The following is a 24,690-nucleotide window of genomic DNA, read 5'->3' on the forward strand; positions in this document are numbered from 1 at the left end:
TTCTTAATCATTAGTCCAAATTAATTTCAAAAACATTTCTAATGAGTATCATTTTAGTTTTGTAATGAAAGAAACAGATTTTTTAGCACAGTTATAGCTTTGTCTACAATGGCAATTTCAGCACCTTCAGTTTAAAAGGTTTGTAAGATCATGAGAAACATTTCAGTTAATTGACCTCAAATGTTTTTACAACTGGAAAATGTAAGTGTATGTAATGTTCTTGTAATGATGGTATGCCCTTGACCTGGCATCGAATCTGAGTTTGTACAAAACCATATGGTCCATGTTATGGCTGCATAATGTAAAAATGTTCTCAAGAGATTTTCTAGAGCTTACACACATCTTTGTGCGTTAAGCTTTAACACATTATGTGTCATTTTGTGTTGATTTTGTGTTAAAATAAAACACAAGTTGTGTTAAAAGTAACACAAATGTGTTGTTTCAATAATAACACCGAGATGGGTGGATACTAAATGTGTTGTCCCAGAATCAACACTAATGTGTTTGGTTTTAACACATTCGTTCTCAGAGTGTTCACATTGTTTTGAGGTTTAAACCAAACAAATCAAAAAAACAAAAATTCAAATGTTGCTAAGAAGCTATTTTTACCCTTATGTAGTCAGGTTGAGTCAGTATACCATGACTATAACACAATAGCCTTAAGCAATTACTGTCAGTCTTGAACATAGATCCAAAATATTTAGGGTTAGGACTATATGCTATATAAGGTACACAGAAAAAAGATACAAAAGATGTCAATAAGGTGGTACTGTTTAAAAAGGTCCTAATATTTACAGTATAGCTACATATATGTAGCTTCAAGTATGCATCCTTTAGGACCAAAAGTGTGCTTTTTGAAAGAGAGCTGTAGCCCCAGTAACAGCGTTTGTATATTTTTTTCTGATGGTGTAATGATAAAACAGAAAACTGAAAATGTCATACTTTCCGTTTTGCATCTGCATTAAGCAACTACTTGGTTGGGTGACTGTGATAAACTTTGTATCTGAAGATTTTTTTTATTTTTTAATTACAGATTCTTTGCATTCTCAACTAAGAAAACCTGCCAGTCTTGTACAATAAACACAACTGCCTTTGCCAGATCCCTGCCTCTGGGGTCGGGTTCAAAGGCAAAGCAGTCCGAGCATGCTTTCAAACAAGTCCTGTGAGAACATCACTCGGATAGACGTGAACGGCAACCCGGTGATGAGCACTATCATGTTCATCGCTGGTGTGGTTGGCAACCTGGTGGCCTTGGCCATCCTGGGTGTGCACCAAAAAGAGCGTCGCACCAAGACCTCTGTCTTTTGCATTCTCGTGACAGGCCTCGCTCTGACAGATCTGTTGGGAACGTGTTTACTCAGCCCACCTGTTTTTGTTTGCTACGCTCAAAGCCTATCCCTGGTGGGTCTTACGGGAAATCGGTGGCTGTGTGAACTCTTCGCCTTTGCCATGACCTTCTTCGGTCTCGCTTCGATGCTGATACTGTGCGCGATGGCAGTCGAACGATGCCTCGCTATAAGTCACCCATATTTTTACTCCAAACACGTACGGAGAAGCTTTGCAAAGGTTGCACTGTTCCTCATATATCTCTTCACCTTTGTTTTCTGCTTGCTGCCTTTCTTTGGATATGGACGACACAAGCAGTACTGTCCTGGGACATGGTGTTTTATCAAGATGGAGGCAGAAGGCGAAGGCGAAGATGAGGAGCGGAGGACTCTGGCTTTTTCGCTCTCCTATTCAGTGCTGATGGCACTTTTAATCGCTATAGTTTTCTTGTGCAACGGTTCGGTTATTGTTAGCCTCTGCCGTATGCACCGGAGTCAGTTGAATCGACGGGGTTCGGTGGTGTCGGCTGGACGCAAGAGGAGGCTAAGCACTTGGTTTGGACAGGGAGAAGAAGAGATGGACCATCTGGTACTGCTTGCATTCATGACCTTGATCTTCGTCATTTGCTCCTTGCCTCTGACTGTGAGTATTGGTTTTACATCACTTTAAAATGGTTCCTCCTACCCAGATTAAGTAAATCCTTAAATCAACTTTAATCTTTCAGTTTGCTTTACCTCAAGTATTGAGATGGGAAGATAATTATTGTTTTAAATAAGTAAAGCATTAACGCAATAGTTTACCCCGAAATGACAATTTTGTCATTATTTACTTACCCTCTTTCTTTGTCCTTCAGAGGCCAAATGCAGATTAAAAAAAAGTTCTCTTTTCCAGTGTACATTCTCTGTATTCGAACTGTTGTTTATGCAGTTTTACGATGCAGTTTTACGATGTTTACTTTGAACTAATAGCTGAAACGGCAATGAAATTCACAAGAAGAAAGTAAAGACGTAAATGTCTTCAGGACACTTAAAATATATAAAGCATGATGAGTGCGCTTATTTATTTAACAATTTTGGGTCATTTTGAAACTTGAAGGTTTTTCTGGTTACTATCGAAGTTGATGGTGACCGAGGTGGTCAAACCCCAAACAACACTTTTTAAAAATCTATGTTTAGGTTCTGAAGAACAAATAAATGAGGGTTCAAACGACATGAGCGGTGTGTAAATAATGAAAAACAAACCCAACTGTTGGGTTTAAATTAACCCATGCTGTTGTTGAGTCAAAAATGTACATATTTATAACATCTAGGTTCATTAAAACCAGCAGTTGGGTTTGTCCATATCGTGTGTTGAAACAACTCCATTTTTAGTGTCGTTTTCATTTTGGTATTGTTTAATTTAATGCCATTAAACATAAACCTAGCACATGCATTCACAGGTGTATTTACGCTATTTTTAAAATCACCGGTCAGACAGACATCTTTGGCCATTTGGAAATTGTTTTTTCTTCAGTAGCTCATACTGTGCTAAGTCAAAAGTTCATCTTTAAAAAGCAAATCTCCTGACCTTGTGTCCTGTTTCAGTTTGCTGAGCTTTGCTGTCTTTAAGTGTCTATCAGACAGGGGTGTAATTTCGGAGGGGATTAGGGAAAGTAACCCCCCACAATCAATACAAGCTATAATAACCCCCAATACAGTTGACACTTGAACCCGGTGTTCAAACCAAATCTATGTATTTGCTATTATGATTAAAAGTGTAATATTTGTCATGATTAATTTTACTAAACCACTGTGTTTATTTGGCTTTTTATTTAATAGGCTAGCCCATGTGTGCTAATTATTTTCCAGGCTTTGACGTTATGACGTGAATACAGCCCTGCTTGTAAAATAATATAATAAATCTCCTTTAAAATATCTATAAAATTTTTATTGTAATTTGTGACCCTAGTTGTGAAATCCAGGCTAAAGTCTTACAATCTAATGATGAGAAAATTTGATTTCAATCATTGATTTCACATTAGCTTCAATCTTTGACATGACCTTACTCAGTCAATATTAAATATATCAAGATTACATTTGAACAGAATGTCCTTTTACATTATGTAGAAAACAATCAATCACAAAAAAATGATGTTGGCACTGACAGGGTTTTCACAGACTGCCGTGAATAATTTTTTTGGTTGTAATTTTTATCTATCACCTTTTTTGCAACTCTTAACTCCTAGTTCATATCTTCACACATGATTCACATGATTCACAAAACACATTTTCTTTTTACAAATTAGTCAGCTGTTGATAAAAATATCTGAAGCACATATTTACCTGCTGCCTACTCAGTGAGCTGTAGGTCAGACGTGTTTGTTGCGTAGTCACTGGGCGTGTACATGCTCGCAGATGGAGCTAGGATCAGCTCGGCTTTTCAGTTTTGAATTCCATAACAAAGGCTATTATTTCTGAATGATAACTCCAAATGCCAGTTGGTGTGTTATTTCAGCACACTGTCAGTATTGGCTTTGTATGTTTAGCCATCCTACAAACCTGACAACCCTGGATAACTGGATTAGACCAGCCCTGCTTTTCATATAACAGTATAGCATCAGAAATAGATTGGTGGGGTTTTTCTTCGTTTGAGTTCTGCAGAGTCATTTTTTTGTGATTTATTGTTTTCTACATAAAATCATTTTACATTATGTAAAGAACATTCAGTGAAAATATAACCTTGATATCTATATATTGACTAAGGTCATGTCAAAGGTTGAAATCAATGTGAAATCAAACGTTTATGCTCCAAATCCCATAGTTAGATAATGAGATTTTGAAATGGATTTTACAGACAGGGTCACATATTTGTATGCATAAGCTCAATAACCTAATCCTTGGCTTTATGATAAATGGTGTTTGCAAAACAACCATTACTGCATTTTAGCAAACCCCTAACCCCAAGTATAAACTTTGCCAAAGAGTCAAAGTGTCAGTAAATGTGTGATTAAAAGTAATGACATCACTACAGGGAGGGAGGACTAAGTGAATTATCTGTTTTATTTATCTTCTTGACAAATCACGCAAATAAAAGCTGTTTATCAGAAACTTTCTTTTATAATTTGAATACAAGTGATCTTCAGAAGGGGACCAAAAGGATGTGCATCAGTCAGAACACCCAGATAAAATAAACACTGTCCGCAGGACTTGATCAACCCCTTCAACAAATTAAGAGTTTCGTTGCAAAACGAGATAACTCCGTTTTTTTTTCCCGGAAATCTCGTTTTTTGGTTGTGCATTCCAATTAATATCAATTCAACTGCAGTTGGTTTGTTTTGATTTAAACCTTCATAAGTTAAAAAATACAGCTAAGTAGCACCATAAAACAAAATAATAACATGATAACATAATAATAAACATGTTTTGACAAAAATGTTAAAAACGGATTATCTTGTTTTGCAACGAAACTCTTCAAATGCAGGTAGATTTCAGTGGTGGCGGGTAAGACAGCTACTCTTTCTAAACACTTTGGCAGGTTGAATATATTTTTGTAATTGTAGTTTTCTTAAAAGCCATGTGAAATAATAAACAATGCGCGGAGCGACACAAAACTACAACTCCCATGAGCACTCCCTGCATATAAAGTACAGTATCTGAGAGCGCACGTCCATTTGTGTGCAAAAGGCAAATGAATCTGTCGAGGGTAGACAGGTTTGCACATCATCATCTGCTTCTTTATTTTATTGTGCAACAATAATGCTCTCTCGACAGTCAGTACCTTTAATATAGTTTGATATCACAGAAACCATGATCAAGCTTATAAAATACAATCTGCATAAACAAGTTCACAGTAAAATTCATGCACATGTCTTGACTGAGTCGTGTACTGCTGTTATTAATAAATCAATAGTGTTTGTAGTTTTTTTTTTTTTTTCAGTTAATCTTAAACACCCCTGCACCACTTTTATAAGATTCTTTAAAAGCTATTTAAGCCTTATAAACTGCGTGATTTTCATGCAGCTAAATATATTATATCATATATGTAGTCTTAATTTGCATGGTTAATCTGCATTTGAAAGGGTTTTAGATCTCTATGGGGTGGTCTCCCGGACAGGGATTATCTTAAACCAGGATTAGGCCTTAATTTAATTAGGAGATATAACTAGTTTTAACAAACATGCCTTACTAAAAACATTACTGGTATGCATTTTAAGGCAACAAAAAGGGCACTGATGTATTTTAAGATATGTTCAGTGCAAGTTGTTTTCAGTTTGGACAGCTCTTGCATTTATATTAGTCTAGGACTAGTCTAATCCCTGTCCGAGAAACCGCCCCTATAAAGTTTTATTATCACTAATATCTATGTCAATGGTGCACAAGAGAGTACTTTTTTCCCCACTTTAAGCACTGGATAAAATAAAAGAGCAGTGGTATTACTATGAATCAAACAATGCAATGTGTTTTTAGCTAAAGAAATTAAAGTTATGGCACAGTTTATGCAACCCAGTATCATGAAATTACGTACCTATAGTCACGTAAATTTGTGAGTCTTAAGTGTGACACTGACACGGTATTCGACCGTTTTGCGTGAACATCTCACACATTTCTGTTTATGTGTCAATGTCACGTATAGGGATGTGCATTTATGTAATTTTTTCATTTCGATTAATCCATAGGTCTGAAGAACGAGTACTCGATAAACTGGGGGCGGGGCAGTTAAAGGGGCGGGGCGTACACGTCATGGTGAAAATGAAAATATTTTTATTAAAAACACTCAAATAAAACTTAATTTTGAAGAAAATATGACAGAACAATGAACACATACTAGATTATTAATGAATTAAATGTTTTTAACAGAAACCTCTAACAGGAAAAGCTGCATGATGAAGTGAAACTAAAGAGTTAATAAACACAAACAGAAGCCCTTTCTATTTGACGCACTCTGCATAATATTAAGCCTTTAAACAACATAAATGTACAACATGCATCTATCTGCATAAAATGCAAGACTTCAACTAAGTTTTCAACTGTTATGTAAAAAAAAGTATAACTCCCTTTGTGGATGTGCATCATAAACAGCGCACTTTTAAACACGTCCAGTAAAAGCACAAGCTTCACAACATTAACCAGCTTTAAGTCTTTTGCTATCATTTTAGCTATTAGCTGTGTCGTCCTCTTACCTGTTTACAGTCAAGATGTAATGTTAATCCTCATATGGTTTTTTGGTATCACTTGAAATTTGATGTTTAAAGCAACACTATGTAGTTTTTTTACCTTTAAATAATGTCTCTAAAATTATTTCAGTGATAGAACAACTTTCAACTGGACAAATTGTACTGTTGCTGCAACCTGAGCAGCCTCCTAGCTGCTACAAGCACACTCTGAAAGTGGCGGTGGAGGGTAGGAAACACAGCCCCGCCCCTCCCCCTGCCTGCAGAAGAGTGTCTGATACCAGGCACTGTTGCGCTTTTCAACCACAGGGGGGAGCTGTAAGTCATTTTTACATGGAAACTACATAGTGTTGCTTTAAATATAAGATGATAACCCATTGAACTTTTGACGGGGCTGTACATTTTGCACCTGACTGACTGAATTTCCGAAAATCACGGTATCCTTTTAAACCATAGTGCCTAAGTGATGCGAGGTGTGGCCGGCTTCACGGGAACGGTGGGTTGTTGCTGCGCGGTCGCGCGGAATTATCTGTTTGTTTTTGAATCACGCATGGTAGCTCGACAAGACGTCAAACCGTCAAACACGCATCTCCAGACCCAGGCTTTACTACCACATGCGCTTGTAACGCTAACCAGACATCCAAATGCCGCCATATCCACAATAAATAAATAAATAAACCAACGTGATCATCGTTTTCGTGATCGATCATCGATGCCACGTTCGAGTACTCGAGCAATCAAGTACTCGTGCCCATCCCTAGTCACGTATTTGTTACTCAACTGTTTTGTCCTATTTTCTTACGATTGTCACTTCGGTTAAGGGTTAGATTTACATAAAATGACCAAACCCAACTCTAACCCTAATGCCAGGCGACAATGGTTTAAAAATCATAAAATATAAAAAAATCATGAAGAAAGATATAAACCAATACTTAAAGTGACATTCTAACGCAAACACCAAATCTGACCCTAAACCGAAGCGTCAATGGTTTGAAAATAGGACAAAACAGTTGAGTAACAAATACGTGATAGTGACACGTAAACAGAAATATGTGACATGTTCACGCAAAAAGGTGGAAAACCGTATCAGTGTCACACTTAAGACTCACAAATTTATGTGACTATAGGTACATAATTTTGTGATAGGGATTGGTTGATGAGAGGTTTAATTGACCCTTTGCAAAGCCCCGCCCCCTTCTTTACTGTTGCCATGTCCGACAAGCTAAGGTAACAGCCAAGGTGCTCCTATCATCAACATTGTTCCTTTAAAGCAAGGTATATAGCTCTCTGTTCACTTACAATCATTGAAAAAGCAAAAACAGTATGTATTATAACGTCACATTCAGTAGGTCATCCTAGCTAGCGTTAGTTAACTGCAGTGTGCTTGTTGTAACAACATAACGTGTGGTAAGGGCAACTGGTTACTTTCAGATTTAGTGAACATGTTGTTTAATTGTGATTTTAGAGATACCTGTCTTTCTTCATTCAAGTAGATAAGACTTTAGTTTCGCATGACTGAAATAACTGCCCGGAGGCGTTGCAAACATGGCCACCTAGTGGCGTGACCTCCCTACAGGCTACATAGAATATTACAAAGAAACCCCCACTTACATTGGAGAATGAATTGGAAATTTGAGTTATAATGCTGAACTAGCACCTTACGTAATAAAAATGGTGAATGAATGGTTAGTGTTTACATTAGAGGATTTTTATATCTGTGTATGCACATCAATATGTCAGCTTGAATGGATTTAATGTTATTACACAGTCATAAGAAATCCAGTATTTTATTATATACTACAATATGTTTTGCAGAGATGAAAGCGAGTAATCCTGAAATGCATTGTACTGTATTTTTTTTCAAATATGCTCAGCCCATGTGTAATCTCATTTGGACTTATTACAAACAGTGGGAAAGGCTGACAGATTGTAAGTGGGAACATGCATTGTTTTGTATTAGTTAAAAACACCCAAGAGATGCAGCTAATAAACCAGGCGTTTTAAAAAATGACAGATGACATTAGTTGGATGTCTCATGAGGGCTTCTGCTGGCCGCATGGAATAAACACCAGATACTTTATCCAAAGCAAATAGTTTACATAGCCAATCCATTGTGCTTTTCTTTCCATACACACACACAGAGTCACGCAGAAGTTGATTAACACTACGCACCCACGTAAAGATCTTATATGACCTGTGTAACAATAAACCATTAAGCTATATTCACTTTATCCAATGCAAAATATACACCCTCCCTGGGTCTTTTCTGTTTAACAGGCCATTTAGATGAGAAAGTGATTGATGGATATATTATTGCTATATTTTGTTGGTATAGTGAAATACAAAGGCTATTTTTAAAACAAGTAAACCGTAAGTAACACTTTGTCAGCTTTAGTCTTGGCATCAGACCCGGATGTCTGCTACACCATACACACCAGGAAACGACATGAAACCTAAACACTCTGTCATCCAAATTTAATTTATTGCTGTCACATGTAACTGTTTGCTTAGTTATGATACAGAACATAACCTTGAATCCAGTTTGCCAGGTGTATTTCAGCACTCTTCATTCAATGGTCTTGAACTGCTATAAGGCTTGCCACCTGCTTATGAGCTATTGGGCTGAAATATCATTGACTTTCCCTTTTATCTTTTGCCATTTATTGGAGTCATCGGTCTTGTAGTGCGTTGCAATGTCACGAGGTAAACAACAGGAGTGCGTGAGTCCTTTTTGACCTTCATCAATGACAAACTCTTGAAGCTCAGACAGAAGCTCTTGAGCTTTTGTTCTGAAAGAAACAATTGTGCCATTATTGTACAGGAATATTTTAATTTACCTCGAAATAAATAAGATTTAATAGATACATTTTCAGTAATGTTCTTAATCTGTCCTTTAGAGATGTTTGATACCATAAGTAAAATGACAGATATCTCAATTATATCTCGTAGACAATAAGATGAAATGGGGAGCACATACACTGGAAAAAATTTTTTGTTGCACTTACATTTTTGAGTTTAATCAACTTGAATTTACAATTCATTTTTTATTTTCTTGTAGAGATGCACCGATTGCAATTTTCTTGACCGATTTTCTATGACCCGCCGATACCAATTTTAAAAGTCAATTTTATAAAAATATTCAACATGAACTCGAAACATGAAACATTTCTTGACAAATGTACACACATGCATTTCTCCCAAGCAATTTTCGAAGAAACATTTTCTTTTAGGAATGTAGCTAGTCAAAATGTATGAAAAAGCAGCTGTTTTGTATTTATTATATTCATTTTACTCTGGTTAAAGGATTAGTCAATTTTCTTTAAAAAAAAATCCAGATAATTTACTCACCACCATGTCATCCAAAATGTTGATGTCTTTCTTTGTTCAGTCGAGAACAAATGATGTTTTTTGAGGAAACATTGCAGGATTTTTCTCATTTTAATGGACTTTAATGGACCCCAACACTTAACACTTAACTCAACACTTAACAGTTTTTTTCAACGGAGTTTCAAAGGACTCTAAACGATCTCAAACGAGGCATAAGGGTCTTATCTAGCAAAACGATTGTCATTTTTGACAAGAAAAATAACAAATGTGCACTTTTAAACCACAAATTCTTGTCTATCTCCGGTCCTGAAAGCGCCAGCGCAACCTCACGCAATATATCATGACGTCAAGAGGTCACAGATGAGGTATCGAAACTACGCCCCAGTGTTTCCAAGTGTGGAGAAAGAGGACCGTTTCGACGTTGTTGTATGTGGAATGATACTAATTAATGTCTTTGTGTCTTTTGTTTATTGTTTAAAATGGTCCGCAAATGTGCGTTTCATATATGTAACACGTGACCTTTCTACGTCACTACGCATTAACCTGAGGTCGCGCTGGCGCTTTCAGGATCGGAGATAGACGAGAAGTTGTGGTTTAAAAGTGCACTTTTTTTTCTTGTCAAAAATGACACTCGTTTCACTAGATAAGACCCTTATGCCTCGTTTGGGATCGTTTAGAGTCCTTTGAAACTTCGTTGAAAAAAACTGTTAAGTGTTGAGTTAAGTATAAAGTGTTGGGTTCTATTTAAGTCCATTAAAATTAGAAAAGTTTTCCTCAAAAAAAAAAAATTATTTCTTCTCGACTGAACAAAGAAAGACATCAACATTTTGGATGACATGGTGGTGAGTAAATTATCTGGAATTTTTTAAGAAAATGGACTTATCCTTTAAAATCTGTAAAATCACTGTAATGCACAGCTTTTAGTGCCGTATTACTTTTTTAACATGTTTTTGCAAATTAGCTCATCAGAATTTAACTCATTTCTTTTCATTCTATAATTTTTATTTTTTTTACCAACAGCGCCTGATTTAGTATGCATGCTATTGTTGGACTTGTAATGTTGAGTTATTTACAGGGTCATAATATTAGTTCATATAATCAACATATGGTCCCATAATGCATTTAATACACTACTCGATCACATCAAAGGTTTATCCCTTTTTATGTCTCTTGCACAATAAAACAGAAGACCCTTCTTAAACATATATCTCCTAAAGCACTTCACTAATTGCCATACTGCATTTGAAGTCTCCCCATTGTGTTTATCTGAAAGGGAATAATGGCCACATTAAGGCGCTGATCAATACTGAGATTACTTGTGTGGGAAGTTTGCACATTACTGTGCATTGCTGAAAGACCGCTGACTGGTCGAACACTGTGATATCCGAATCTCTTTGGAGTAACTTCGAAAAATCGAACAATATCACTTTGCATGCATGCTGAATAGTCATTTGAAACCTATGTTTAACGTAGATATTTGTAGTTATTTGACCAGGCTGGAGATCCAACCATTGACCACAGACTCGGTGATATATTACACATAAGTGTGAGTACGGTCTATTGATAGTAATGTTTTCAGGATTGGAGAGGTAAAAGAACCAAGCAAGTCTCCTTTGGGAAAAGTGTGGATTTCTAGTCCAAACTCACAATCGAAAAATGACTTCAGAATGTAAAATGACATCATCAGCTTTATTTTATCCAAAAGTAACTTTCCCTTTTGTTGTTAGCATGGCCCATGTGCACATTTTGGGTGAAGACAGATTGACTTTGTGTTTTTGTGAGTGCCAATGTTCCACACAAAGCATTCGGTTGCGGTTTTGATTTTGTGTGTTACTGGCAAGAGTTTAATAAATGTTAGAGGGCTTTATCTAAAGTAATTATGTAGTTGACCACAGTCTGCCCTGATTTATGCATCACTGGATTTTGCTGAACAAAAACCCATAATGCCGCAGATAGTCGATGGAGATTAGTGGTTTTAGTTACACTACGTCATCAGACTACATGAGTTTATTGGGGCGGTTTTCCAGACACGGCTTAAGCATAATCCTAGACAGTGTTGTCTTGATCGATAACAACTTGCTCGGACATATTTTAAAATATATCAGTGCGAGTGTTGTGTTTCAAGATGCACACCAGTAGTGTTTATTTATAAATTATGCTTTTAAAAATGACTTAAATATCCAACATATCCTCCAACCCATACGAATGCTTTGCTCACGCCAGTTCCCACGCAAAGATTGTGATCTATAAAAAACAAACTTGACGGAGAATGGGCTTTCGGGGTGGGATCTGAGGATGATTCATGTATGCACACTTGCAGGTGATCTGTGATTTATAAAGGGAACATTGCTTGTTTTGAAGTCTTTATATTTTTTTGGCGTATGCCATTTTTGGCTTTTATGCGTGCGTAGACTTTTAGTATGGTTTCTACACACAGTTTTATAAAGGAGACCCCTGGTCACCAAATGTTAGTAGGACATCATCATGTTGTGCAGCTTTTGTTGTTACAACTTTTCTCTACAATTATAGTTAGGCCAACATGTGTTCAATAAACTCTATATTTTTTTTCTTGTCATAAAAAGGTAGTCAATATTTTAAGAAATTAAACGACACTAAGAAATATTTACTGAAGTAAATCGTATCCAAGTCATCTTTTAATGTGCTTTAACACTCTATAAATGTTGGGTTGTTATGGGTCAAATATGGACCCAAATCCCATTGGTTACATATAAATATGTGCTGGGTTGTTGTTACTGAACCATGGGTTAAAATAACCCAGCATTTAAGTTGGAACAACCCAGTATAGGTTTATGTATAACCCAATGTTGAGTTTGTTCATATTTGACCCAAAACAACTAACATATTTAAGAGAGAAGCATCCAAAATGTCCTAATACCTTTTGGGACCGAACCACCGTGATTAAAGAGAATTAAAAGCTTTGTATCAGTCATTTATGAATCTCACAGACTCTTGTCTTCAACCCAACTTTCTGTTTATGCATATGCATTCCCTGGGTGTCGAACCCACAACATTTGTCCTACTAACGCAATACTCATCTAAATTAAGCTACAGAAACACAATTAGTGTTTGGTATGTATTGTTGGATTGTTTTAAATAGATCTGACGTTGTTGCACATCACCTTACCGAAAGCGTCAAAGGTGACTAATGGTCATGTTGTCAATAGATGTGTTTCCTGCCCTACCCAACTGAAAAATTTACAAAATGAATATTATTACAGTTGTGGCTTGCGGTTTTGTGGCTCTTGTTTGACTAAACGCTCTAAGGTTTTGAAGAATGAATCTTTAGGACTACAAAAATAACACCAAAAATAATAGGGTCACTTGGATGACGAAAAAAAGAGATGTTTTGTTTGGAGGCTTTGAAACAAAGAATTGAAGTGAATGACTGATTAAAGACAGCTTTATGTAATGTTTGACTAGAAAATTACAGCATTTAATATAAAACACACAACTTAAAACCGATGTGACGTGGGCAAATTAATACTGACAAGAGAAAATATCCACTCAAGAAGCAAAACATAATTTTGCAAACCTTAAGGGTGTCCAAAGTGCATTTCTGTGTGTTGAGTCCACAGAAACAAACTGATCTTGGACGGAAATCATTAACTCATGCTCTTGTTGTAATTCAAGCCATTTATTAAATCAAAACGTATAATGTGTAGCCAGGGTTGTATTCCTGAAACAGACCTTTCAGATTTATACAGCAGTCTCCTGTGAAATAGTTTGAGCTGTAATTACAAACCACAAGACAAATGAATGGTGCTTGCTGCTTGTTATGCAAACATTTTTCATGTTTCTCTTGAAACTGGACTGTTTCATCTCAAACGGTTTAATTTGTATAAAGAATTGAGAACATTTCTGGGTGTTTGCTTAGTACTTTCTGGGTGTTATTCCTGACCTTGTGTCTTGGCATGTATAAAATATATGTCCACACATTTACTTGGTAAATATAAACAATGATGACCCAAATGTTTTTTAAATGTATTTTAAAGATAAGTTGCACTTGTTAAAGGACACTATTAGAAAGGTTAATATGTGTTTTTGGGAGTCCCCAATAACAGGTTTAAAAACACTTTCGTTCTTATTTTACAATAACTCTCAAATGAATGGTTTGAAGTAGGGCTGTGCAAATAATCGCCTCCGATTCTCATGCGTGTTTCATCAGCAATGCTGATTCCTTGATAAGTAGTAAATCGCCATCACCTGCATTCAGATGGAGCGCCATTTACTACACAGAGCCGTAGTTCACTAAGAAGCTAGGCAAAATCGCATAGATTATCGGAGTCGATTTTCCATTATTATGAACGCAATTTTGCCTAGCTTCTCCATGAACTATGACTCTGTGTAGTAAATACCACTCCATCTGAAAGCAGGTGATGGTAATTTACTACTAATTAAGGAACCGACTTTACTGATGTCACTCTTTTGTCTTCCGCCATTTTGAGTACCTGAAGGATTCGCAAAAGAACTAGAAGCTATGCCTTCAATATGTTGTGAGCATCAAAATCGCTATTTTTACAACACTAAGAAAGCTCGACACAACATGATACTTTGCTCGAAGTATCACCTGTGTCTCTACATGTGAACTCGAGCGTTGAGAACATTGTTTCTGAACACAGAGTTAACTAAAAAGAAGGTTTTCAACAACTGACTTTGGTTGATTTGGCTTCTGCTCGCCGCCATCTTCCCAGTCAAGATGTATCGATCTCCAATTGCGACGTAAGGAGGGAGGAGAGTAAAGATGGATAGCTCCTAAAGCATAGTTTCATATATAAATGCACGGATAATTCGTTGTTTCGTCGCGAATGACAAACAAGATTGACCTTCTAGTTGAAAAAGGAGCCTCATATGAGATTCATTCATTCGCATTCGGAAATCGATTATTTACGTCTTGCAGAGATGACGAACGGACACCATAACAGCCAAAGTCAGTTGTACAAAACCTTTATTTTTAATAAACTCTGTGTACACAAACAATGTTCTCAATGTATTCATGGTAGACACTACATAAAACGGATGCATTGCCAGGCGTGACGTCGCAATTTTACAAAAAAGGGATTCAAACTCTGAGCGACTCTTTCTATTGAAAGCCAATAACTTGAGTTACGGTTCACTTTCAGCTTTGCAGCTTTTGGAGACATGAACTAGGGATGGGCATTCGATTAAGTTTTCTTTGTCGATCGTCGGGAGAATTAACGATCGACTATCGATTAATCATTAATATTTTTATAATACAAATTTGTTATTTAACTTTTATACTTAAAAAATGCAATGAATACAAATATACAGCGTGTTTTTCCTCGATGAGACCTTTATTACAAGATCAACTTGTGGCAGAGAGTTAAACTATGTTTCAAACATATATGTGAGTGCATGTGCAGTGCTCTAAAGCAGCGGAACCTGCAGCTGCGAGCCAGCATTCTTAAACAGAGACCTCATTATTTCCAAAATAAATAAAAAAACTGATTCATGTTTAACATTAAATTAAACAAAAAACATAATACTTAGATCTGAAAGGTTTTGTCAAAATGTAACTCAAAATTATTCAAGCCAGAAGAAAGTGCAAGATATTAGCCTTCCTAACATTAGGCTATAACAAATTAGGCTACTTAAAGCCTCGTGAAAAATAACTAACTTTAGTAACTCGCATAAAACTTCTGCACCAGTCTACTGATTTTTTTTGAGAAATAAAAGCACGTTTTGGGGTCAGACGCGACCGCAACCCATGGTGACCGTCAGTCCAGCCGCCGCCGAAGAAAACAGCCGCTCCGAGGAGACTGACCGGGATGCACATGTACCTCAGCGCTAACTTGGCTTATTCCGCATACAGAGTATGTGTGAAACAGCGTGTGTTTTGTGAGCCCCATTCACCATTGTTTAATTATACTAACATAGTCTTTTAGTTTTTATTTGTTGTAAAACAACAGTAGACACAAATTTACTATGGTCTCCAACTCCACAATATATCATAACCATGGTATTTGTAGTAAAATTGCGGAAATACAAATCGTTTTTAATCTGCAAAAAAAAAACATTTTCACAATGATAAAATCATAGCTAATTTTCCTAAGATAGTAATTACAAAATGATATATGTTTGAAAGACGGAGATGCGCACCTGTCAATCTATTACATAACAGAGCGAGGCCAGAGACAAATGTACTCATAAACGGGAGTAATATGGAATAATGTGTGCATCTTTGAATAACTGTAAGTATACATTTCTTTTAAATATATTTTTGTCATATAAAGTTTTGAGACATGGCCTAATAATGCTTTTTTCACTTTTATTGCTCATTTAGACTTATTGTGCGGGTAACAGCGTTTTTGACGCATTTACCTCAGAGATTATTTTAGCAATATTGCTTTTTTCCAGTAATACTAATACAATTTATATTTCAATCCTGTTTCATTGTCTGTTTACTCATTTCATTATGCTGTTATGTTAATGTGAGGATATTTAGTTGCCATATGAAACGTGCCGTTATATGAATACTTTTGTATAATATTCAAATATATGCGGAATAATGTGTGCATCTTTGAATAACTGCAGGAATACAGTTGCTTATTTTTGTCATAAAGTTTTGAGAAATAATAATATTGTGAGGATTTATTTCCATATGAGACGCTTTTTGTCGTTGAATACTCTCGTTTATTATTTGGAAATCATATACATACATAGTAGGAAATATATAATGCGGAAGGGTAGGCTTGCAAAGATACTCTGCTTATTTTTATTTATGATATATGTGGAGATAAATAAAGCATTGCAAAACTGCTGATTTGATCCATTCAGATCCTGACCACCAGGCTAGAGATTTTAAACATCCTTAATCCACACTTGCTAGTCTGTCAAATAATATCTAAAATATATTATTTTGTGAAAAAAAAATGATGCTTTGTTCTACTGTTTATGTGGAAAAGTGTTCACAGAAAGTGTCAATCACATGAATGTTTTATATGCAGAATAAGCGGTCAGCAGCGCACTGCAACGGGTGCTTGACGGATTCGCCGCACACATACGCAAACGCACTGGCTGCATACGGAGTATTTGTGAACAGGAGTTAGATAAAAAATGCATTCGATTAATTGATAACAAATTAACGGGATCGACGAAATTCTTAACAATCAATTATCGATCGTCGATTAATTATGCCCATCCCTAACATGAACCAGCATCATAGTTTTTTTATCATTTATTAATCTTTGTTATACCACGGTGCTGTTAAATCCTTTTTTCTGATTGGTTGAAAAACTTTCCACAGGTAACTTTTCGATAAAGGCACACCTAACCTTTCACATGTCTTAAAAATAACCACCAGAGCAATGTCTGTGGTAACTGTGGTGTAAGTGGAATAATTGACTCCGGTCCTATGAATTATTTAAGGAATAATTGACGACGGGCCGTTGAATCGTTTGAAAACAATGCACACCCAAGATGGTAAGCCATCACTCCACTTTGCATTGCATATGTTTAGGCCAATACAGTTGATTATGTTAGGTTGTTGTGGATTTAATAATTTAAACAGTTAAAACGTATTCGTAAATTTGCATTTGGAAGACGTTTTATCCAGAGCGACTAACAGTGCATTACAAGGTACACATTTTAATCAGTATGTGTGTTCGCTTGGTTCGAACCCATGACCTTTTGTGCTGCTGAAGTCCATGTTTATCGAAACCATGATTTATATCTCTGATTAAAATACACCCCACATCTGAAAATACTCAATATACTTCTTATTTCCCATCAGACAGATGTTGTTTTTTGGCAAACAATCTAGATTTTTTTTGTTGCAAAATGCGTCAAGAGAAAAGGGAAATATTTTCTTATCTTCACCTTTACCAATATCTTCATTTCAGATCTAGATGAGGTCTGTGCTATGAATCTGTGCATAAGAGGAATTCCCTTTAGTATTTGAAGTGTATGTTTGTATATACAAATACAATTATAATTCTTGCGAAAGGTCATCTGAAGTTTTTTTCTAAGAAAGCTGTCAATATGTTGTAAGTGCATGTAAATACAATGGCTTTATTTAAAAGCTGTTGATACTGTATGTTTTCCAACCTTCAAACTTCTGCACATGTAATTTTTCTTTGCATTGCAACATTTCCTTTCTGTTTGCTGCTTTCAGATGAGGTTTTGGCCACTATTATAGAAAGACTTAAAGAAGTGAAATAGCAGTAGATCTGTAAAATAGGATGTTAAACTGCAGAGGTTGGTAAACAGTTGGGTATCCAAATGAAGATTTAAAAGTTTGCCCTACAGTTTTTACTCCTCACTGTGATTCAGTCACTTTCAAATCTCTCAATAAGTAAATTCAAGATATAGAAAAGTAAGTTGACTTCTGAAATCGCACTGTTCAAAAGCTTTTGCACTTTTCCCCAACGGTATTGTCCTATATAGGACATATTTTGATCAATAGCCATTTATTTAGGTTCACAGATGTAGGCAAAAATGCCTTGTACACTTAATTTTGTATGTATAAATAAGGTACACTAAATTTTATTGATGTCATTAAGTCTTTTTTAAGTAACCCTTTTGGGATTTGTATGGAACGTGGGTAGCGTGTGAAATATATTTGTGGTGAATTCAGGTCTTTAACAAAAGAGTTTAAGCATCTCTAGATATTTGAGGTCTGTGGTTTGTGTTCACCCATGACCTGTGTGTTTTTGGAGATTTGATTTCTTTTATGTTAATTCTCAAAGTATGTTGTAAGATAGTCCTGCCCTTGTTTTTCTTAAGTTATGAAACATTCTCGTGAATTCACATTATTTCAAAAGGCAGTACTTCCCCTAAATCCTAAAGACATTTTTCATTTGTAGAGGGTCCAAAATTTGTTCTTGATGGGAAATCAGAATACCACAAGGATTGTTCCAGTACTTGTTGATGGAGTCGGTGTGGTGTGTTTTATAAAGCACGTCGCATCTTACAATATGTGTTGTGTTAACTGAACAAATGTGCATTGGTTACACAAGCACTGGTCTTGTTTACATTCAGGGCTGCTATATTATCAATGCAATTAGGGATGCTATTAGGGATGCACCGATACTGGTATCGGGTATTGGCCTCGATACCACATTTTCTAAAGTACTCGTTAAAAGTCCCCCGATACCAGGGATCGAAACCACGGTCTGAGAAATGTCTATGTTTGAGCGGAGTGTAAAGGGTTAATGCCTCTTGTGTTGTCCAAAGAGGCAGAGTTTACAACAAACTGGAAAACTAGTCCCTTGTTTTTTTGTTAAATTATATGACTAAAGCTGTTACCTGTAAATTTAAATCATGTTTTTTATGAAGTACTCGGTATCGGCAAGTACTGAAATGCAAGTACTCGTACTCGTACTCCAAAAAAGTGGTATCGGTGCATCCCTAGATGCTATTATTGTGTAGCCAACTTACTGAAATTTAAAAAAAAAATAAAACTACAGTAAAAACATCGATTTAAAATATTATTTAGCGATCCTGACCAGAAAGCACATGCACTGTCATAAAAATTGGTTCATATACTGTAAAAAAAATTCACAAAAACAATTTCAACTTGCTTTTATAAGTTATGTTAACTTTTTAAGTCAGAACTTAAAATAGTAGGTTGAATTGATTTGCAAAACCATTTTGTTTTGACAGTGAGTCCGAGCAAGAGTCCAAAACGCCTACATTACAAGTTCAGGTCCAGAAGTCCAGAAGAAATACGTGCCACTCGTGTTACAAGCTATCTCATGCAAAGTGAAGCCCACAAACCCTCTTATGCGAGGAAAAGCATGCAATGCGCATGTCAAAGCGTCAGTTTTTTGTGATCCCATTTTTCAAACTTTAGTTGGTGTGTAATGTTGATGTTAGTGCATAAATAATTATAAATCTCAAAGTTTAATGCCAAGCAATATATTTTCTTAAAACAGAATTCCCTTCACAGCGAACGGCTAGTTTGGACCCTCTATTTCCCGGATATATGACGTCAATATAAGAGCTTTGAATAACCTCGCTGCTGTCGAATCGCAACTCACTAAACAAACTACACAATCGAAACTCGTTACGTATTTCTGAAGGAGGGACTTCATAAGAGTAAATTGTGTGAAATATACTGTTTTTTTTTTACTGTAAACACAATCAAAAACACAGGAAAAACAGCCGCTTTAATGTGAAACTATGATGATAATAATAATAACTATCGCCAACTATGGTCATGAAAGCCCGCTATTGGCCATATGTCTGGTTATCGGCGATAGTATCGTCTATCGGCACAACCCTAATGCTGGGGCAAGCTGTTAGTAAATCCGGCCCAAAATAGTCTTAGACTGTTAGCATCTTTTTCCATAGTCTCGTTCTTAATAGCTGCATTGTTTTCCTTTGGTTGCGAGTTGTCTTGGCTTGATATGAGTTGTTTTATCTGATGGTATTATGCAGAGTCGAGTTTCTCATGCATGTGTGGTAAAAAACATTCTTCTCTCATGTGAGCGCTGGTTAAGATTGCTCATCTTCTGGAATATCTGTTTTAATTTAGGTCACCTCTTTCTCTACCCACAAAGACATTGTCACTTCCTAAAGTTGCATACCAGACGTGCAGCGTTTGACTTGACACTGTTGACCTTTGAAATGTCGATACTGTTTTGCGTTTATGTGGGGAAAACTACAACTAATTATTTAGTCATCTTAAATTCCTTTCTAATGTAAAAGGTTCACTTCTACGCTGATATTGCCCATCTATAAGTGATACTGCAGTGATAGTTATATATATAACAATATAACAAATGTTGTAAAATATCCTGTAAAATGTAAGATATTACTGTGCCGCTAATGTAATGGCATTCTGTGTTATTACAGTAAATATGTGCCAACAAACTCCTAGTACGAAGATTTTCTTCCTAATTTTCTCCTTCATACTGTCAAAATCACATTTTCCGAAGATGTGCAAAATAAAACAGCTGCACTTGCACTGAATATCATATTGCATTAATTTGTTTTGCACTGTTGTCGGAGACTCCCAAGGGAGATTCTGTAACAAAGAAACCAGCTTTCTTTATACACCAACGAGTTACAGTGATACCGAAAACCACTGAGAACATTACCTGGATGAGTTTTGGCATAAGTTGATCTCAAGGTCATTGGTCTATCAGAGAGCATGGTGGTTCAGTGAGATGTTATGATGAATGGTTCGATTCTTTCACCATTCCTAATACCACACATATCACTTGTCAGATCAATCAATGGTCCAGAAGACAAATGAGCAGCACGAATGTTTCAATGATTAAAGCAATGCTTCAGAAATCATGTTTATGTGCAGACTTGCTCTGGTTTGAAACCTTCTTGCCTGTCATCCTGTAAAAACATTTTAATCTCGAGTTTTTGTTAATTAGAGTCACATAAATATTTTGTAGATACTTTGTGTTCCTGTATTAACATCTGTGTTATTGTGTCAGATGTTATGATGGAGGTACAGTTACATTATCCTTCGTAGACCGAAGTTCTTAAGTGTTACTTTTTTTTCAAATGTTTTTAGCTTGAATTCTGAAAAGAGGAATTGAAACAGAGATGAGACAATTGTTGGCACATACGCTCAAATGTACACAACTTTAAAATGAATGTGAAGAGCAGGCTTGGAATATTTGGCCTTGAAAGAACTGAATGAGAAATGTTTGTTTTTGTATTGAACTTTCTGACATTTCATTGTTCACTTTGTGTTCTTGACACACATAAGTGTGTTTTTTAAAGCAAATGTTTTTACTCCCATTTGTGCTTTTTAGATTTCATCATTTTTCATTTTCAGTGGACCTTTGGAGAGAAATGTTTTGTATTTTCAGAGGTTGTTCATCTTCATCACACTAACTGCTTGAAGTTTTGCCAGTTCAGATGAACTCATGAAGCAATGATTAAAGTCACAGTTTTACACATGGATTGGAAAATAACATGAATACGGTCATAAATCAAGTTATACAAACTATGTATATAAGTTATAATTTGAACTAAACATAAGATTTTGAATTGCCTGCTCATCCAGCATCTTTCTTCTGCTTTTTTTTTTATACATTTCTGTTTTAGAGACAGAAACAAAGCTCAGAGCTTGTGCCAAGTCTCAGGACCAGCTCCTTCTTCAAAGACAGTAAAGCATGGTGCTTATACGTTATATCTGTAAAGATTGGATGGGCACGTGAACTCATAAATTGCAACTCAAAATTAGTATTTGTGTTAAAAATTGTCCTACAACAGGGCTCTACACTAACTTTTTGCACTGGTTGCACTGGTGTGCCTAAGTGCCTAAGTTAGGTGCACCCAAATTTTTAACTGCATTGCATTTAACACCGCAGTTTTACAAGAGCCAATGGTGGTTAAATGTTACTATATTGACTTATATCTCATTAATACTGAATTCTCTATTGCCAAATCAGTTTAATAAATCCATTGTGTGCTCTTGTACTCATTGACCAGAAATTAACCTAAGAAATAACACCACCTCATAATCACTGCATTGTCTTGTAGAAAATCATCAGTAGCCAACAAACTTGCCCGGCATTAAGTATTCAGATTTCATGTTTTCAGTCTCTGTTTCCTTTACTATTAGCTATGCATCTCGTATGACTGGGGAGTTATGTTTTTACTTACATGTTCAGGATGAAAATTATAAAATACATGTTAATTTATCTGATTGGTTTAGCCCACGGTGTATGTGTGTGTCTAATGTACATCTGTTGTTGAACCAGAAGAAGACTTTCGATGTTGCAGAGACTTTTTTCACTTGAACGGCTGATCGCACTGGTGCAACCTCAGATTTTGCAGTCGCATCATTGAAAAATTAGGTCGCATGTGCCACCAATTTGGTCACACTTTTGAGCTCTGTACATTACAGTACACTGTCAAAAAAAATCTGTCACTGGGGCGGCACCTTTTCAGTAACACATTTGCACCTAAAGAGTTCATTTTAGTACTTTGGAAGTCATTAAAACTGACCTCCGATATATAAATGCACACAAGCTGTTTATAGATTTCAGAGAAGAAAAAACATAGCAAGGCTTATAAATAAACAGATAACGTATGCTTTTCATCATCATTTGCGCTCCTGTATGTTTCTGGCAACCCGAAAGGTGCAGGGAAAAAATCATCTCCAATATTTTGAATTTAGACTATGGTACCAAGTAAATGTTACATATAGCTCCTTTAAAGTGCAATAATAAAACTCAGTTTTGAAATTTCAAGCTGAAAAGGTTAAAGTAGCTTAAAATGAATCCATATGAGTCTTTTGAAGTCTTTATTTACTCTCAGATCAAATTATGATTAACATTTTTTTTAAATCCATACCCCATATGCCTTTTTGGCTGCTTGAAAATGTTTGAATGTTGATTGAAGAAACAAAAGAGAACTGGTCAATATTGTGCAAGGCGTCAAACACGAGAGCATTGTGAAGCAAATTATGAAACGCCTTCTTCTGTTTGATTAATTTTGAAAGTTGCTGAGCAAGCCAGAGCGGATGTCATCATTTTCTGTGTTGATATTTTGCCCGTTGTCAAGTTTGCATGTGCTTATTTTTGACACGCCCACTTATTCACTTATCCAAGTATTGACCTGAATACTGACTCTAGCCTTTTAAACCTGTTTAAATCTCTTATAGTGAAACACTATAACCACGAATGATGGAATGCTTAATGTGTTACCGGACTGCTGCTATTTTAAGCATCTGTAATATGCCCAGGAAAGCTGAGATGTCACCATATTGAACAATGGAGACAGCACGTAATCTATTGAACCTCTTCAAGTTTTGTTTGCCCTGCTGCATCATTTGTGCACTTCATTTTTGCACTTTTATCCAAAGTGACTTGCATTGCATTACAACACATACATCACTATGCGCAATGCTATTGAGCTACAAAGGAGCGTTTAATGCTATATAACACTTATATGTGACGTTGACAGGTGTCTTTGAAAGACACAGACCGGTCCTGTCGTGTTTTAATTATAATTCTTGACGTTTGTTTCAAAAAAGATTTATTAGTTCATCAAAACAGGTATGTTACCTTGATGTTTTGGTACATGGTTAGGAGTTACCTGAATGTGATGGGGAGCAGCTCACACCTGTCTTGTCAGGCTACATTCTTTGATCAAATACCTTTAATGATAATAATAATAATTACCAAATGTTAAACTTTTTTGAGGCAGTATGAGTAAGGTGTGACTATTCAAATAACACCACTATGAATGTTTATGGTGGTTTGTGTTCTTTAGTGTCTTTTAGGAAAACCCTAACCTTAAGTGGGGATGATTTTTGGAAGCAGCACTTTGTTTTTTCCTGTATGTGTAGCGTATCATATCACACCCATCCGCAAGATAAACTTTTTCAGATAGTACAGAGCCTGAAAATGTTGTTTTCTGTGTGGTCACGTCTGTAATGGTTGGAGGGGAAGTACGCAGATGTTGGCTGAGAGGTGAAGGTAGACACAAATGATGCTATCTGAGTATCGGGAAAATGGCATTTGAAAACAGTACAGATGCACCGATATTAAAATTTTCCACTGATATGGATAGATTATTATTCAGACTAGGGATGCTAAACAATTAATCGCGATTAATCGTTAGCAGAATAAAAGTTTTTGTTTACATCACATATGTGTGTAAACTGTGTATAATAAATATGTATATATATAAATATGAACACATTCATGTATAATTTTAAGAAAAAAAAATGTATATATTAAGTATTTATATTTATATATAATATAAATTATACATAAATATACAAATGTATTTACACATGTAAACATTTCTAAAACATATACATGCATGTGTGTACATTTATTTATACAAAGTTATTATACACAGTTCACACACATATATGATGTAAACAAAAACTTTTATTCTGCTATAGATTAATCGCGATTAATCGTTAA

The 24,690-nt window shown here is 35.8% G+C and overlaps 1 protein-coding gene and 1 long non-coding RNA gene across 4 annotated transcripts in view; one reads left to right on the forward strand and one right to left on the reverse strand.

The window, feature by feature from the left end:
• Positions 1 to 3,779, reverse strand: part of LOC135771381 (uncharacterized) — a 30,768-nt gene extending 26,989 nt beyond the window's left edge. For both annotated transcript variants that reach the window (XR_010542899.1, XR_010542898.1), the window contains exon 1: positions 3,648 to 3,779. This is a non-coding gene — a long non-coding RNA (uncharacterized lncRNA). The remainder of the gene's footprint in view (positions 1 to 3,647) is intronic.
• ptgir (prostaglandin I2 receptor) overlaps positions 1 to 24,690 on the forward strand; it is a 112,068-nt gene that overhangs the window by 712 nt on the left and 86,666 nt on the right. For both annotated transcript variants that reach the window (XR_012337217.1, XM_065281590.2), the window contains exon 2: positions 1,034 to 1,968. Coding sequence is in view for 1 of the 2 variants with exons in the window: in XM_065281590.2 (XP_065137662.1) it covers positions 1,144 to 1,968 (825 nt within the window). In the remaining variant the exon portion in view is untranslated. The remainder of the gene's footprint in view (positions 1 to 1,033; positions 1,969 to 24,690) is intronic.

Source organism: Paramisgurnus dabryanus, chromosome 8 (genome assembly GCF_030506205.2).
Source record: "Paramisgurnus dabryanus chromosome 8, PD_genome_1.1, whole genome shotgun sequence".
In the NCBI taxonomy this organism is placed as follows: domain Eukaryota; kingdom Metazoa; phylum Chordata; class Actinopteri; order Cypriniformes; family Cobitidae; genus Paramisgurnus; species Paramisgurnus dabryanus.